Here is a 17,538-nt window from a genome sequence, read left to right on the forward strand (position 1 = left end):
AAAACCAAAATAACGGTGCTTTAAGAATCTTGAAATATATTTCGCTCTTCGAGCCTCATCAGTCAAAAAGTCATGAAAGATAATTGTTTGTTAAAAAACTTGTACACGATTTAAACAGGTTTTCTAATCCAAGCCTCTCTATTAAACTTTAGTGAACCCGTGTACAAACAACCCATGCCGAAATGGAGGAATCTGCACAGTAAATGGAGATGACTCTTACAGCTGTAAATGTGCCGACGGGTATTTTGGAAACAATTGTGAGAAAGGTACAGCTATAACAAACCTGATTTCTTAAAACACTTTTTTGCGGTTATGTAATACTAATTTGCCAAACATTATGTTTTATTCCCTTAGTGAGCCCCTGTAAGTCACTTCCATGTAAAAATGGTGGAACGTGTACAGCTTTTGGAAGTGATTTATTCTTTTGCTCATGCGCGGACGAGTTTGAAGGAGACGCCTGCGAAAAACGTAAGTCGAATTACCAGGGCATAAGCCTTGGCTAGATAAACTTTTTCTGCTTTAAAAGAGAACGACGCAGAATTCTTATGGTTCTTCTACAGGGCTCCCTTGTCCACCTGGCAAAAAGACAGACAATCCGCATGGCCGCTGCTGTGTTTTTCCTTTTGTGTATAGAGGGAAGAAGTACGAATCTTGTACCAAAGTCGCTCATCACAGATTGTGGTGTTCATTAGACAAAGTTTACAAAGGACATTGGGCTAACTGCGGTAAACAATAAAATCAGGAATTTGGTAAGCTTGGTTGCGTAACACAGGTTTGTTGGGCAAACTGTGGTAGGCAATAAAAAAATGGAAGCAAATTTGATTAGTTTCGGATTCCGAACATAGTTTCTATTTTTTCCCGATTCTTTCAAAAAATGGCGAGTTCTGGGAAACAATGTGACATTAAACAACAAACAGTTATGATAACACCTGTACCACCTATCTACTTTTTTTCTTCTTTTGGATTGCTCTTTATTTCCAGATGGACTGTTTCCGCATGATTTGTATTTGACTTGTCAAATCTCCTGATGTTTTAACGACAAGGGCTATTGTGGTTGAAATCATAGATATCAGTTTTCTCTTTGGGTGCATTTCCATTCTCTTTAACTCGGAAGTTTACTTTCCTCTTGTCAAATAAAAATTGGTCCTGAGAATTTTTAGTTTTGCTACTCCCACAGCTTCTAATTGAGGAGTTGGGATTAATTTAACTTTCAAACTCTTTTGTGATGTTACGGTTTGATATATATATATATATATATTTTTATGATCAAAGGTAATTGTGAACATTCGTAAATTTTTTTTGTTACTAAAGTGGACGAATGTGCGTCATCTCCTTGGAAGAATGGAGCCAGTTGTAAGACCACTCTGAATTTACGATCTTATTGATCTTGGGAAGCCATTTACAAGCAATGGCCTAGGTCCCTTTCATAAGCACGTTTACTGAATTGAGTTTTTTTCTCAAGAGAATGAATTGAAATATTGTTAGCCCAAGCTGTTTCAGTCGCATATGGCAGAAGTTTTCCTAAGTATGGTATTCGACTTAGTAGAACCGTGCGAACGTTTTCCCTCTGTCAGAATTCTTAACAGGATAAATCTAATTTTCATTTTAATCTATTTTTCGTTATCTTTTCTTAGGCTGTGAAGAAAGGGTCAACAAAGATATGCAGCGATACAATAAAGACATGGAATGTAATAAGTCGTTCTAACTGATTAAATTGAAAATCTTGTGTTAAGGGTTTATATCATTAAAGGGTTACATTTTATTTGATCGTTTTTCATTAAAGGATATGTAGGGCTTAACGGTAAAATAAAAAAAACGCGATACGAATAGGTTGAGTTTGTCTCCTCTTTTATTAAAACTATGGCAGTATTCCACTTTAAATTGTTTTTAGTTCTTGAGATGAAGAAGTTCATGGAAGTTGAAGGAAGATGTTATTCACGAAAGAAGTAGTCCAAGTGTTCCCAACAGGAGTCGAACCAATGATCAGTACCACTGAATTTTAGAAAAATCGTGGCAAGCTAGGCCGTTTGACTAGGTCCATGGTGACAAACCTCCTGCACACTGCTAGGACAGGAATGTTGATAAATGATGCGTAGGCGCAATGATGATGTCAGTAATGGTAAATTAAGTTTGGTGAGTCATGTGAAAGATGTTATTCAGTGAATGAAACAGGCATACTTGGATATAAAAAAGAGTTCCGTGTGCTCCCAGTCGGAGTTTAATCTACGACCTTCCGATTTGAGCCGCAAGGATGATGTACATGAAGATGGCAAATTTTAAGCATGGTAATTTATGTGAAGGAAGGTGTTAGTCAGTGAGTGACACAGGCATAAAAACAAACAAAAAAGGCACAACAAAGCAAAAAGATAAAAATAAAAATAACTCCGAGTGCTCCCTATAGGTGTCGAAGCTATGACCTTCTGATTTGTCCCAAAGACGTTTTACTTCTGAGCCGTGAGAGACTCGTGTCCAGCCAGGTTGTTTAACAACGACCATGGTTACAAGCCTCCTGTATACCGCAATGACAGGAATGTCGATAAGTGAAACTTAGGTGCAATGATGATGTAAATGAAGATGGTAGAATTTAAGCCTGGTGAATCAAGTGAAGGAAGACGTTATTCAGAGAATGACATCGGCACGTTAGGATTAAAAAATAGGTCCGCTCTGCGTACGTGTGTCTATTACAAAATAAACTACAGGTATCATGACATCATTACACGCTTACGGTTGTACCTCATATTAGGTCTATTTGTAAAGCACGCTGAATAGATATAAATGGTTGCATAGGTGTACCAAAGTGTTGTAGTTTTCAAGGCAGTTGTTTGATAAACTATTTGACAATCACACTATTAGTTCCTAGTTTTCTAAGCAAATCGATCCTTGGGAGAGTTACTCAACTGATCAAAGCAAAAATAAAACAGATTGTGACTGCCGTTTCTTTTTCCTTTCGCCATGGTTAATGAATTTGAATTATGTGATTGTGTAATTATGTAATTATGAATGTGAAGTATTTTTGTACGTATTTGTCGCGTATTCTATCGTTCCCAAGGACTAACGTAAGCACTGTTTGGGTATGTAATTTGAGACCAGTTTTCGAGAGGTCAAATTTCTTGTGCGTCGTAGTTTGAGACCTTTCAAATATCTGGATGACCACTTTGATCCTTCATCAACAGCTGTGACCGAACGCTCTGAAACGCTCTCCAACAGCGCACGTGTTCCATGCATTTTTAGTGATAGTAATTGAGACCTTTATGGCAGCGAAAGGCCTCTTGTTGGGTTACAGGTAGTGCGTTACATAGCTTTACTACTGTAAGGACATTTCCTATATATACTCAATCGTATTGCAAATCTGCTTTTCTATTTAAAGACAGATTATCTTATCGCGATTATTGTATGGTGAATCCACCTTCTTAATCACTGTGTTCCTCTTTTGTGAACTAAGTTTAAGGTTCGCGCTGTTTCATTGAGTTTTCCGTCGTTTTTTATTACTTTTTTGGCTTAGATATTTTGATAAGAAATGCACTTTAATGTTCTTTACATTTCCATGCGTCTTGAAACTGAGCTTATAAATAAAGTAATCTACCCTCTGAGTATCATTACGATGATCATATGATGCAACTAGTTAAAATAGAAGCAACCCCTTTTTTTCTCAGTGAATAAATTGGACCACGCGAAAGTGGCTAAGGTAGAACAGAGATACCACGGACACTGTTTGCACTGACAGGGTTCATTTGTAACCGCATAGCTTAAGCACATGGCACCTATCGAGACTGCTACTGAAAGGGGCTCGTTTTGAAAACTTTAACGGACGTGGAACTTTTTCAAAACGATTTGGTTCCGTTCGTCATTTCATCGAAAAGACCGCATCCCTTTGAAAACGGTTGCGTCTTTTTGGCTCAAATTGGCTGGTTGGCGAAGAGTAAACACGATGAACCACCATGGAGAGGAACGCTTGCTCAAGCAATCACATTGGAAAGCACCGGGGAAACGATTAAATAGGTTCCGTGTAAACACTTCAAAGCTGCGTGTCTTTTTCGATTCCCATTCGTGGTCATGAAACCGTGTTGATTGATAAATGCATCAGTATAGAGGATGCATTATTAGCCCAAGAACCTAACGTACCGCGTTAGGTTCTTGCTCGATTGCTTGATGTGGGACTGCCGCCTTTCCTCATTCATTCTGAAGGACCACTTGAGCTACAAGATTTACACTCGCATTATTATAGTCTGTTTTTAGAAATTTTCTCGTGTTTATAGATATAGTTAGTTTAGTTATAGTTTATACTTACTCAGTTGCGCCAGCGAGCACTATACTTTGTTGCATTTACGAAAAAAGAAAAGAAAAGCACATCATTCAGAGCAAGGTGCGTTCGTTTTACGAAATGTTACCAGCAAGAAGTTTGCTAAGTAATTTGAGATCAAAACTGTGTGTCCTTCGCCAACAAAAGCGCAACGCACGAATTACAGCATGACAGTCAACAATGGGAATCTACAATTTCCGTTCCCGAAAACGGCTCTAGTCAATAAGGAAAAGAGAAAATGTCGAGATATATATTTTTTAATTCTGCCAGTTACATAAAACGTTTGTAACTATTACGTACATACTAAAGGTGATTCATTTTCAACTTAATCAATAGATCACAAAATGGATGTTTTACATCCGAAGACAATTAAATAGAAAGTGATGTTCTTGATGTAACGGGCAAAGTCACGTCTTCTCAGACAGAAATCGTTTGAGTAGGAATAGGGATGGGGGAATTATCATGATCGTGTCTTTTATCAGGCAGATGTAAGATAGAAGTAAGACATAATGAAACACAGAATCATCCGAGAACAAAGTTTATCATTCATTCCCAATATGTTTTAGCATAAGCCTCAAAAAGAACACCAAGGCCAGGCGGTAAGCATATCAAACTGTTTCCCCACTGCGATGGATATTTGTTTTTGTCGGTTCCAGCCTGGCGCGGCCGCTAACCCAGATGCCCTCCTGAGCAAATTTTCAAAATGGCGGACAAGCCAAAGAGAGATATAAGAGAACCAAAGCGATTCTGCAACGAATACTCAGCATACACCCCTGTTAAAAAGGTCATTTCACAGAGAAAAGATACAAAATTGTATGATGTTGAAGTCACGGAGGTTGACAAACCCAACAAGAGACTGAAAATTCACTACATTGGCTACAGTACACCCTTCGATGAGTGGAGACCCTTCGGGGACGGTGAAGCATCTGAATATTTTCCTTTGAAATTGTATAGATTAGTAGGCTGCAACAAAAATTTATTGGACGACGTTTAGGGTAAAAACAGCAATCTAACCTGAAAAAAATGTATTTATTCCGACTCTTTCATAAAATAACTTTACAAATCTTACTTGTTTATCTCGTAGGTAAACGATGGTAAATTAATACCCGAAGCGCTTTCCGAGCTACCCGATTCTTCTCCCACTGCTTTCACCCCTATAAAACAGGAAACGAGCAAAAGGAGGAAGGTGTGGTTGTTTTGACTAGCCATTTGACGAGGTTCAATCTGCTCCTTGTTCGACAACTTACATATCAAAAGAAAGGAAATTTGTTCCTCTCTTTGATTTTGGCGGTACATTTTCAATTTGCGCTTGCTCGGTCTTGATTTGACCACGAACGCCTTCTTAATTTTGACGGACCCGCTGGGGAAAAGGTGAAAATGACGAGGGAAAAACTTTACTTTGTAGTACGAAAATACAAAAAATGGAAAGCCATGATATTATAGTTCAATATTTCGGTGGTACACTGTTAACTTTTTATACAGAGAGTCGGCAAGATGATATCCAAAAATCGCACTCGATTTGAGTGGGCCGATGAAGCTGGCGTGGTCACGAAATTCAGTGAGAGACTATTTGTACCCCGTGAGTTTGATTTGAGGTGTATAACAAACATCTTCGATAGCTGTAACAAAATGTATCAAAGGTTGACTACGTACTTAAGGCTGACCTTTGATTAAAAAAACGTACTAAAAACTGAGTTAACCATGGCTAGCTACAACTTTTTTCGCAAAAATTTCGGAAAAGACGGAGGGACTCGTCACTCATATTACCGTGCAACCAGCCACAGGGATGTGCCATGTGGTGTTTACACGAAGGTCACCGAATGCTTTTGTTTTTGGTCGTATACGCACAAGCAGTTCACATGACGGGACAATCAAAATTTCATAGGACTAGTCACTGCGACTAGTATTATTATTTAAGACTAGTTTGAATTCATGGGGCTAGTCACGGGGAAAACGTTTGGGCGCGGTGACACTTAACATCTACCTTGCACTAAAGTTAAATTTGAAGTACAAAAGGTACTAAACGTTGATTATGATAAACATTTTTTCAACATTAACCTTGAAAATAACACTAAGGCCCGATAAATAATTCAGAAGGAAGAAAAAGAAGAATCAAAATATTCAATGATGTGCAAAACGTACTGAACATCATCTACGTAACTAAGAGTTAACTATGGAAAAGTTTTTTTTAACATTTACCTTGGAAGACCCAAAAAGTAAGAATTTGCATGATCAAAATGTTCAGCAATGATATACAAAACGTACTACAGTTTAACGACATACTAATAGCAGAGTTAGTGGAGGGGACTGGTTATGAAACCCGGCAGACTTCATAGGGGTAGATAATAGGCCTGCTCTTGATGTTGAACAGGCAGGTCATGTGATCACGAGAGTGCACACTAGTTATCATTGGCGATGATTTTGAGGCTACTTTAGACCTATTAAAACAAGATGAAGATATGCAAGATCATTTCACGGCTTCGGTTGAGGATGTGAGTATAAACTTTGTTTTACTTTTCTTCTTTACTATGATAAAATGTACGAACAGAGTTTGGCTTGAAGGCTTCGCGACTTGAAAACTATTAAGGCGGCGAAATACGAGATACAAAAACCCTCAACTTGGCGCGCAACATTGTTTCGTTGCAAGTTTTGGTCGATGTTTCTCGTTTTTCACCTTGCGTGATCAACTTGTCTCCGAACAAAATCATTTGTTGCAGGTTGAAGAAATTTGTTGCTCAAAGTTGACCCGCGCTCTACTTTTTGCTTATTTACAATTGTTACATTCCTTTGTTGGTGAAATTTCTGCTCTTTTTTTTTTTTGTAGGTTCAGGCTGGAATTATAGTTCGTGGTGATTGTGGAAAAAGATACAAGACGAGAGGACAAAAACAAAATCTTTACTCGATGTCATTCTCGCTAGCCATCCGGAACGATATGCAACTTGTGGTAATTTGCATATGGGTCTCAGTGATCACGATCTTATCTACGCAGTGCGAAAGAATAAATTACCAAGGGCTAAGGCACGTGAAATTGAATACAGAAGTATGCGACAATTTGATATAGACAAATTTTTAAATGACCTAAAAACTCTTCCCTGGAGTTCTGCTTACATTTATGACGACGTTGATGATTTATGGCACCATTGGGCTCAATTGTACACTGAAGTGTTGGACAAACACGCACCAATAAAGAAAAAACGGGTCAGAGGTGATCAGTTGCCATGGATAACTCCATTAATTCAACGCGAAATCTCTCGTCGCAATCGACTGTTTAAGAAGCATTCAAAGAGCCCAACAACAACCTCTTGGGAGGAATTCAAGAAACACAGAAACAAGGTCACATCCCTGAAACGAAAAGGGTTGAAGGCGTTCTGCATGGAGGCATCGTCAAACAATAAACATCATGTTGAGTTTTGGAATAAGTTGAGACCCTTGTTGCCAAGCAAAGAAAAGAAGCAATCAAAGATAATTCTGATTGAGAATGAGCGTGTAATTACTGATTCATTAATGGTGGCTGAAATGTTCAACAACTACTTTTGCGAGATGTCCAGGAGCGATGGTGACAGTAAGGAAATGGTTGAGTTTGTTGATCATCCTAGTGTTGAAGTCATTGCTGAGAAAACTTGCGATGATGTTTTTGACCTCGTTCCAGTTGATGTTGGCTACATAAGGAAAATTTTGGATACTCTTGACCCTCGCAAGGCTGTTGGTTGCGATAACATATCTCAGAGGCTACTTCGTTTATCCTCACCTGTTATTGCCGAGCCGGTTACCCGTTTAATCAATTATTTTATTACCAATCGTCAATGGCCAATAGTTTGGAAAAGTAGTGACGTTGTTCCTGTTTTCAAGAAGGAAAGTATGAGGGATAAGACCTGCTATCGTCCAGTTTCTGTTCCGACTTCCTTATCGAAATTATATGAGAAGGTGTTGTTCGATCAAATCTATGAAGCCTTTTATTGGCGGCTCTCACCGAATCTGTCTGGCTTTCTCTAGGGTCACTCGTGTTACACGACCTTATTGAAATTGACTGAAGATTGGAGAGACTGTCTTGACAGAAGAGAAGCTGTTGCAGCGGTGGCTTTCGACTTAAGTAAAGCTTTTGACTCTGTTTGTCACCCGCTTCTCCTAGCTAAATTAAAGGCATATGGTTTTACGCATGATGCGCTGGAAATTATGACCGCTTACCTTATTGGACGGAGACAGATGGTCAAAGTTGATGGTGTATATTCTTCGTGGAGAACCGTTAAAACTGGTGTACCACAGGGGTCCCTGTTGGGTCCACTCTTATTTAATTTGTATGTTAATGATCTTAATTATTTTATTACTAATACGCCGGGTCATGGCGGGAAGTCGCAAAATCTTTGGTTCTGTCAATTTTTGGCCTTTCTTGGGCTTCCTCTTGCTCGCCCTGGCACTTTTAAAGCGAAATTATGCATATTGCGAGTCAGGTTTATTCCATGTTAAAGAGGAAAGGAAAATTCTTCAAGAACCCTGGTTTTCGCAGCCTTTGGTGCGTATGTCGTATCGAGTTGAGCTCCGCCATCTTGGAATAGTGTCCAAATCACAACGCAAATTTAGGAAGTCGAGAGTCAATTACTACATCAACTCCGACGCAGCTTTCAACCTTGTGTATCTACAGTTGTGTGGTGACATATGTAGTATGGTATCCCTGTGTATTATGTATACGTATCTCACGTGACTAGCACATGGAGATCGATCCGCCATCTTGATTAAAAGAAGACCTGTTGTTCTGTTAACATTTATATTTGTCTCGTCCTGCTTCTTAATATTACATGGTGGCAGCGGTGTTAGCCCTACCTAATGCCTGATACAGAAGATTCTAATCCTGGACTAATTCAACTTCAAGCTCAAACGGCGAATAATCTCCTTCCTCCGGAAAAATTCAGCGGAGCAAATTCACCACAACAAGCTGAACTTTGGTCGAAATGGTTTCGTCGTTTCGAAAGATATCGGATTGCATCTGGCCTCAAACATAAACCAGACATCGAGCAAGTCGGAACTCTACTCTACGCGATGGGTGAATGCGCCGATGATATTCTTAAAACCCTAAATATCGACGAAGAACAAGCTTCGTACGAAGAGGTGAAAACAGCCCTTAACGAGTACTATGAAATCCGTCGCAACGTGCTGGTTGAGCGCGCCAAATTCAATAAAAGAGTCCAAAAACCGGGAGAACCCGTGGATTCGTTTATACAAGACCTATACAGACTCGCGGATGACTCTGAGTATGGTTTACTCAAAAATGAACTTATTCGTGATAGAATAATTGTCGGAGTGTTAGATGATGCACTCTGTGATCGACTTCAATCCAAATTGAAGCTAACATTAGAAGAAGCAGTTCAAATTAGTAGACAGGCAGAAGCCAGACAACAAAGTAGAGAGGTTGCACGGGGAAGTACACTAACTAGCACAAACTCGGTAAACATGGTCAAGCGTGCAGGCCAGAATAATAAGCAAAAACACCCCGGGAAAAAACAACCCCCTCAGAGTATCAACAAGTGTTCCTGGTGTGGTAACCACCCACACCAAGACCGGAAGCAATGCCCGGCTAGGAATGCCACCTGCTTAAAATGCAAGAAGAGGGGCCATTTTCAAGCAGTTTGTCGAAGCCAAAACAGCGAGCAGTCACAACAAAAGAAAAAAGTACATGAAATTGAAGAGGAAAATCATGACATTCCCTTTCTAGGAGAAATCCAAGGGAGGGAAAACAGCTGGATCGTTCAAGTGGGGATAAATGAAAACGTCACTCGCTGCAAGCTAGATATTGGAGCATCTGTATTCGTCGTCAGTGACTCATTACCCTGGTTAAAGAATCAGCCTTTGGAGAATGTCCAGCAAACACTCATGGGGCCGGGGGGGACCCGCCTGCCTGTTACTGGATCATTCCTAGCCACGATTAAGTACAGACAATGCAAGATCCAAGAATGAGTTTACGTCATTAAAAACCAGTCATCTTCGCTCCTCAGCAGACGAGCCTGTGTCGATCTCGGTCTTGTCCAACGCCTCGACGCAGACGTTGAAAAACTGAGTACGCAAGTACCTGACTTTAGAACGGAATTCCCAAAGTTGTTCACAGGACTCGGGAAGATGAGAACGGAATATCGTATTGCTCTTAAACCTGACGCCCAGCCAGTGTGCCTGTACACACCAAGAAGAGTTCCCCACCCATTACTCCCTAAAGTAAAGGAGGAATTAGAGAGGATGATTCAAGAAGGAGTCATCTCCCCAGTTACAGAGCCAACCGAATGGTGCTCCGGGATAGTCCCAGTCCTCAAGCCAAACGGAAAAGTTCGCATCTGCGTAGACCTAGTCCAACTCAACAAAAGCGTTAAGAGAGAGCTCTATCCAATGTATTCCGTAGATGGAAGCCTAGCAAAGCTGAGTAAAAGTAGAGTCTTTAGCAAACTCGACGCTAACAGCGGGTTTTGGCTACTCCCTCTCGACAAGGAGTCCCGCCTACTTACAACCTTCATCACGTCATACGGTTGTCACTGTTTTAATCGTCTTCCCTTTGGGATCACCTCAGCCCCGGAAGTCTTCCAGCGCACCATGACTAGTATCCTGTGGGACCTCGAGGGAGTCGTATGCCATATTGATGACACCCTTGTACACGCGGCAACACAAGCGGAGCATGATGAACGACTGAGAACTGTCCTTAAGCGGCTACAGGTAGCCGGAGTGACGCTCAACGAGAAATGTGAGTTTTCTAAACGTTCTGTAAAATTCCTGGGACATATTATAGACGAACAAGGCATCCGTCCAGACCCGGCCAAAACTGAAGCTATACGCAATTTCCCAGTCCCACAGAAAGTCAACGACCTCCAACGCTTCATGGGAATGGTCAATCAAATGGCAAAGTTTATACCAAACCTGGCCAATCTCAACGAACCACTACGACAACTCCTAAAAAAAGAGAACATGTGGAAATGGGATAAAGCCCAACAGCAGTCATTTGAAGGAATCAAGAATGAACTGACATCTGCAACAAACCTTGCCCACTACGACCCAAGTCGTCCTACAATCATCTCAAGCGATGCCTCTAACTTTGGACCTGGAGCTGTTCTTCTACAGCTCCAAGAGGACGGTACCAGGAAGCCGGTGTACCTTGCATCTAGATCCCTCTCAGAAACTGAGAAAAGGTACGCAGTCATTGAGAAAGAAGCCCTGGCTGTGACATGGGCTTGTGACAAGTTTTCCGACTACGTACTTGGAATGAAGTTTACAGTGGAAACGGACCACAAGACGTTAGTACCCCTTTTCACTTCAACTGATCTCTCTAAAATGCCACCACGCATCTTAAGACTCAGAATGCGTCTCATGAAGTACGAACTCGACGTTGTATATGTACTCGGCAAGGAACAAATTACCGCAGACACGTTGTCACGCGCTCCTATCGAGAAGAATGTAAATGAGAACATAGATCTTGTGGAGGAAGTGGAAAGCTTCACACAACAGATCGTAGCAGGGCTTCCAGCAACGCCTAAGCGGCTGCAAGATATCAGTGAAGCCCAAGACTAGGATGAAGTATGCAGGATGATCAAGAAGTACTGCCTAGAAGGATGGCCGGCTTACATGCCAAGTTCTACCATACTCCGTCCATACTGGGAGAATAAGAAACATTTTACTGTGATAGACAAGATTCTACGATATGATGACCGTATTGTGATTCCAGCAGGAATGAGGCTGGAAATACTTGACCTCTTACATCAAGGACACCTTGGAATAACAAAGACGCAAGCACGAGGCAAGATGTCTGTGTGGTGGCCGGCGATTACTACAGCGATAACAGACATGGTGACGAAATGTTTTACGTGCGCTAAGAACAGACCAGTGCCCAAGGAGCCCCTGATGCCATCGTCATTCCCATCCAGGCCATGGGAAAGACTAGCCGCTGATCTCTTCGATCTAAAGGGAAAGAAACATCTTATTGTAGTCGACTACTACTCAAGGTGGACTGAAGTTAAAGCACTTCCCAGTGAATTGTCCGAGTCAGTAATCAAAGCCCTGAAAGAAATATTTTCAACTCACGGAATTCCAGACTTACTGGTGTCCGATAACGGCCCACAGTTTGCTTGTAAATCCTTCCAACTATTTGCAAGTATTTACGGGTTCACTCATATTACTAGCTCGCCAACGTACGCAAGAGGAAATGGTGAAGTAGAGAGAGCGGTACCTACTGTCAAGGATATCCTGAAAAAGAACGATGGTCCCTATCTCGGTTTTCTAGTGTACCGAACAGCACCTCTTCACAATGGCCTGGCGCCATGCGAACTTCTGATGAACCGCCAACTCCGCACCCAGTTACCAACCTTCCCTGACAATCTACAACCAAACCTACGACTGAAAGACCTGGCAAAACTAGATGCAAAAAAGGAACTTTACCGCAGCAACCAGAAAAGCAACCATGACCCCAGATACAAGGCAAAAGACCTACCAGAACTTCAGAGCGGAGAGAAAGTTTGGATTCGCGATCAAGATCGGATGGGAAGAGTCCTAGCGGCATCTTCATCACCACGATCCTACATAGTTGAAACAGACAAGGGAACACAGCTTCGAAGGAACAGGGCAGCCCTAGTTTCAGCAGATACCTGTACAAAGACACCCGACACCCAACCAGAAGCTAACGTTGAGACAGCAATGCTGAGGAAAAAATCGAAAGTGCCCACCAGCAAAGACCTGACCACAGCTGCGATCAGGCCTACTGAGAGCTGCTACAAAGCTGAACCAGACACCCCGAAAGTGCACATGACGCGCTCAGGGAGAGTAGTAAAACCGCCGCAGAGACTTATTCAGGACACTTGAACGTTGAACATTTGAACATTGCTTTTGTTTACAGTAGACCCTTATACTGTTTGATATGTCGTTTATAATTGTCTGTTTGATTACTGTAAAAGCTTTAAGGGGAGGTGTAGTATGGCATCCCTGTGTATTATGTATACGTATCTCACGTGACTAGCACATGGAGATCGATCCGCCATCTTGATTAAAAGAAGACCTGTTGTTCTGTTAACATTTATATTAGTCTCGTCTTGCTTCTTAATATTACAACATAGAACCTAACGCAGGACCTTATTCTTCTTTGTTCGATACACTTCACATGGTGAGAGACAAAGGTAAACATGGGATATCCATCGGTCATTCGAACGTACGTGGCCTTCGAAAGAACCTCGCTGAGGTAAAAATACTCATTGAACACACCAACCCGGATATTTTAACCATATCCGAAACGCATCTGACACCGGATATACATAATGACGAGGTAAATATTGATGGTTACCAGATTCTAAGAAAAGATAGAACACACAAAGGAGGAGGCAGAGTCGCCATTTATTTTAAAACTATTCTAGATTGCACTCGTTTATCCAAATACGAGGACGAAGACACTGAGACCATCTGGATTGATTTGTTATCCCACTCGCAAAGGTTACTCATCGGCTGTGTTTACAGACCCCCTGACGTTTCATTATTCTTTGATAAATTCCACCGAATCTTGGATAAAGTTTGGATGACACGCAGAAACGTTGTTATTGCCGATGACTTCAACTCTGACATGCTCTCTCGTACTGGTAATGGCAATAAATTGAAACGTATCTTTCAATCCTTCAACTTTCGCAACATTATTAAGGCGCCTACACGAACTTCGGAGCATTCTAACACTTTGATAGACCTAATTTTGACCAATAACATCTCCAAGGTTTCAAGTTCTGATGTGATTAGTTACTGCATTGCTAACCATAAGTTCATCTACGTTGTTTACAAGTTAAAGACCAGAAATCCAAAGCCTTTTGTGAACTATGTTCAAAATTTTAAAAATGTGATAAAAAACCGTAATGATTTAAAGCATGACCTGGAAAGTGCTCCGTGGTGGGTTTGCTCTACCTTTGACGACATAGGTGATATTACTTGGACCTGGGATTGTATTTATAATGACATAGTTAAGGGTCATGTCACTTTACGCAAAGCCAAAGTTAGAAAGTGCTCGCTGCCCTGGATGAATGGGGAGATCCGGAAAGAGATGAATAAGAGATATAAACTTTTGAAAGGCTGTGATGGAACCTCTTCAACACAGAAAACTTGGGCTGATTACAAAGCTGCTAGAAATAAAGTAACTAAGATGCTGCGTAGTGCTGAAGCTCAATATTGGAGGAATAAATTTGAAGAGACTAACGATTCGAAATCATTTTGGAAAACTGTAAACGAAGCCACTGGTAAATCTAAGAGTAAACGCATTGGCCTCCTCAGAGACACAAACAACAACGAAGTATCCAATGATAATGAGAAAGCTGATCTTATCAACTCTTATTTCATAAACATTGGAAAGGAGCTAGCTGAAAAATTCCCTGAAACCGATGAAAAGTGTCAGTTCGTGTACAGAGTCACCCCTACTATTCAGGCCTAGGAAGTTAACATCAATAAGCTCAAGAGTGATCTTAAGAATCTTAAACCTAACAAAGCATCTGGACCTGATGATATTTCGTCTCGTAGTTTAGCTGTTGCGGGATCATCTGCTTTCGACGGCTTGTTAATGGTATTTTATAACAGTATGGCTTCGTCCAGTTTTCCTGACCCCTGGAAGTTAGCCAAAGTTCATGCAATTCATAAAAAGGGAAGTCAAGCGGATGTTTCTAATTATAGACGAATCTCTCTACTTAGTATTCCCAGCAAACTCCTTGAAAGTCAGATTTGCAGCCTAATTGACAATCATCTGAACAGCTGTGGCACAAAAAGCTGTAAACAATGGGGATTTACGAAAGGACTCTCAACTGAAGGAATGCTCATTTCAATGACTGAGAAGTAGAAGATGGCAATTCACAATGGTTGGACAGTAGGAGCGGTCTTTATTGACTTCCAAAAAGCTTTTGACACTGTTCCCCATGACATATTATCTTGTAAGTTACATGCCATTGGTATATCAGGATCAATCCATGAATGGCTTATGAGCTATTTATCAATTAGACGACAGTTTACTGAGGTAAACAACTACAGGTCTACCACTGACCTTGTGCACTGTGGGGTCCCTCAGGGTTCGCTTCTCGGCCCTAGGTTATACACTATATATGGTAATGATCTCCCCGACCACACTGATTCAGGGGATCTTTACATGTATACCGATGACACCACAGTCTACTGTATTGGCCAAAATGTCGACCAAGTTATATCATCTCTAAATGCAACAATGAAAGAAGTCCTCATGTGGAGTGTAAAAAATCGACTAACCATCCATCCAATCAAAACTGAGGGAATGATTCTAAAGAAATCTGCCTTTGTTGGTCCTCTTCCTCCCCTTTACTTTGGGACAAGCTTAATTAACGTGGTTGACTTTACCACTTGCCTAGGAGTTAAAATCGACAATAGACTTTCGTGGTCTGTGCACATTGATTCAGTGAAGAAGCAATTCACACAAAAAGTTGGAGCACTAAAGAGGATGAAAATTCTTCCTAAACAGTCACTTGAGGAAATTTATTTCAATTTTAATATTCCCAGCGTAACATATAGTATTTTAGTATGGGGAAACCGCTCACCCCCTGCAATGAATTCTCTGAACTCTATCCACGCAAGAGCTTCCCGCATTATAAACAACCTTCAACCGTCGCTGGCTGATGATATCTGTCTCAGTAAATCAAATTGGCTACACTTCTCTTACTTTTATAAAAAGTCCGTTCTTACGTTAATGCACAAAGTGTATTTTGAAACTTCGTGTCAATCTGTTCGAGAACTTTTCTCTAAAAAGACAACTTCTAGGTCAACTCGCTTCTTAATCAATTTACTATCATTAGGTTTAAATCTGATACTGGAAGAAACACTTTACAGTACAGAGGCCCTGTAATCTGGAATTTTTTAAATAGACTAGTTAAAGTGCCTGAAAATTTTAATTCCTATAAGCAGATATTAAAGAAACACACCAGGGACATTGCGGAGTATTCTTTTAGCAAGGAAGCGACGTTGATCACCGCAAAAAAGATGATTTTATTTACTTTTAAGCATTGTAGTTTCTGGCATTATATTATTATTTTAATTAGGCTCTTGCAAATCTCAGTTTTTTGCATGTATATATATTGTTTTTCTCCCTGTACATAGCTTTTATTCTTTTGTTAATATCTTTTGTGTTTGTCAAATTTTGATTGTGTATAGTAGGTCCACATCAGCCCTTCGGCTGCCAAACAATCCCAACCTAGCCATCAAATAAAGTTTACCTTACCTTACCTTACCTACGCCCTTGAGGCTATACGCTGACGACACTACTCATTACACCTCTGATGTCTCACCAACAGTCTTGCAGTATATAATTAACTCTGATCTGAGCGTTCTATCGAGATGGTTCTCAATGAATTTTGGAGACGGGCCAAAACGCAAGCTATCGCTATTGGCCCGTTTTCATACCAGTATGATTTCCATCTTAATGATTCTAATGTCCATACAAAGGATACACTCAAATGTTTTCTTTCTAATTGTACATACACGTACACGATTTAACGAGAACTTCTGTACTCCTAGGTGTCACGCGTTTAAGTAAAGGATTGATGTTGATGATCATGAGGCTATCAACGACACAGGACTGCCGAACGCAGCAACAGCGTGACTCCAAAAAAGATCACTCTAACGGCAGTTATTCTTGGTGAAATAGTAAACACTGCTGTTAATAAAGTAAAAACCGCCAAGGTGTATGCTGAATGTTTGAGGAATGAAATGGAACAGTATTATATGAAGTACCTGATGAAAAGACTGTAGAATTTTCTCTACTAAAGTCTTTATTTGAAGGATATATGAAACATGGAAACAATGAGAAGTTTTATGGAAAATGCGATGCTGAAATTCCATTGAACTCTGAGAAGTTCTTGAAAGGACTTTCTAGAAATGCTGCAACATTATTAGCAACTAAGGTAGCTGATTGGATGCTAGTATTCTGCAAGCAGGTGAAATCTCCAAAGGATAATAACCAACCTCAACAAACTGTGCTGTTAGAAAGAGAAAGAACTAGTCTACAGTATCTGGGTGGTTATGTCCTATATAAACTTCATAAAAAACAGTGCTATAAAAATTCTCCTGAGAGCCAACAGGTAATGGCTATCACTAACGAAGTTATAAACAAACGAAGAAATTATTCGAACCTAACTATAGTGTAAAAGTTACACTCATTTTATTAACTCTAAAGTGCGATTCAGTAATCGTTAATAGTGTAGAAGCTTTGTTACGCATTCTCTGAATGACGCTGTGAG

General features: G+C 40.5%; 1 protein-coding gene and 1 pseudogene across 2 annotated transcripts in view; both read left to right on the top strand.

Annotated features, from left to right (window-relative positions):
• The window catches only part of LOC111328399 (uncharacterized), a 16,689-nt gene extending 14,860 nt beyond the window's left edge, over nt 1-1,829 (top strand). Inside the window, exons 18-21 of one of the 2 annotated variants that reach the window (XM_088741077.1) lie at nt 153-266; nt 355-468; nt 561-749; nt 1,635-1,829. In XM_088741077.1, coding sequence (XP_088597203.1) covers nt 153-266; nt 355-468; nt 561-736 — 404 coding nt within the window. In that variant the 3' untranslated portion in view covers nt 737-749; nt 1,635-1,829. The remainder of the gene's footprint in view (nt 1-152; nt 267-354; nt 469-560; nt 750-1,634) is intronic. The other variant, XM_088741078.1, reaches the window with a different exon arrangement.
• On the top strand, nt 1,507-17,445 carry LOC111328387 (uncharacterized; annotated as a pseudogene).
• Nucleotides 17,446-17,538: the final 93 nt, after the last annotated feature.

The sequence above is a fragment of the Stylophora pistillata genome, chromosome 12 (genome assembly GCF_964205215.1).
Source record: "Stylophora pistillata chromosome 12, jaStyPist1.2, whole genome shotgun sequence".
In the NCBI taxonomy this organism is placed as follows: domain Eukaryota; kingdom Metazoa; phylum Cnidaria; class Anthozoa; order Scleractinia; family Pocilloporidae; genus Stylophora; species Stylophora pistillata.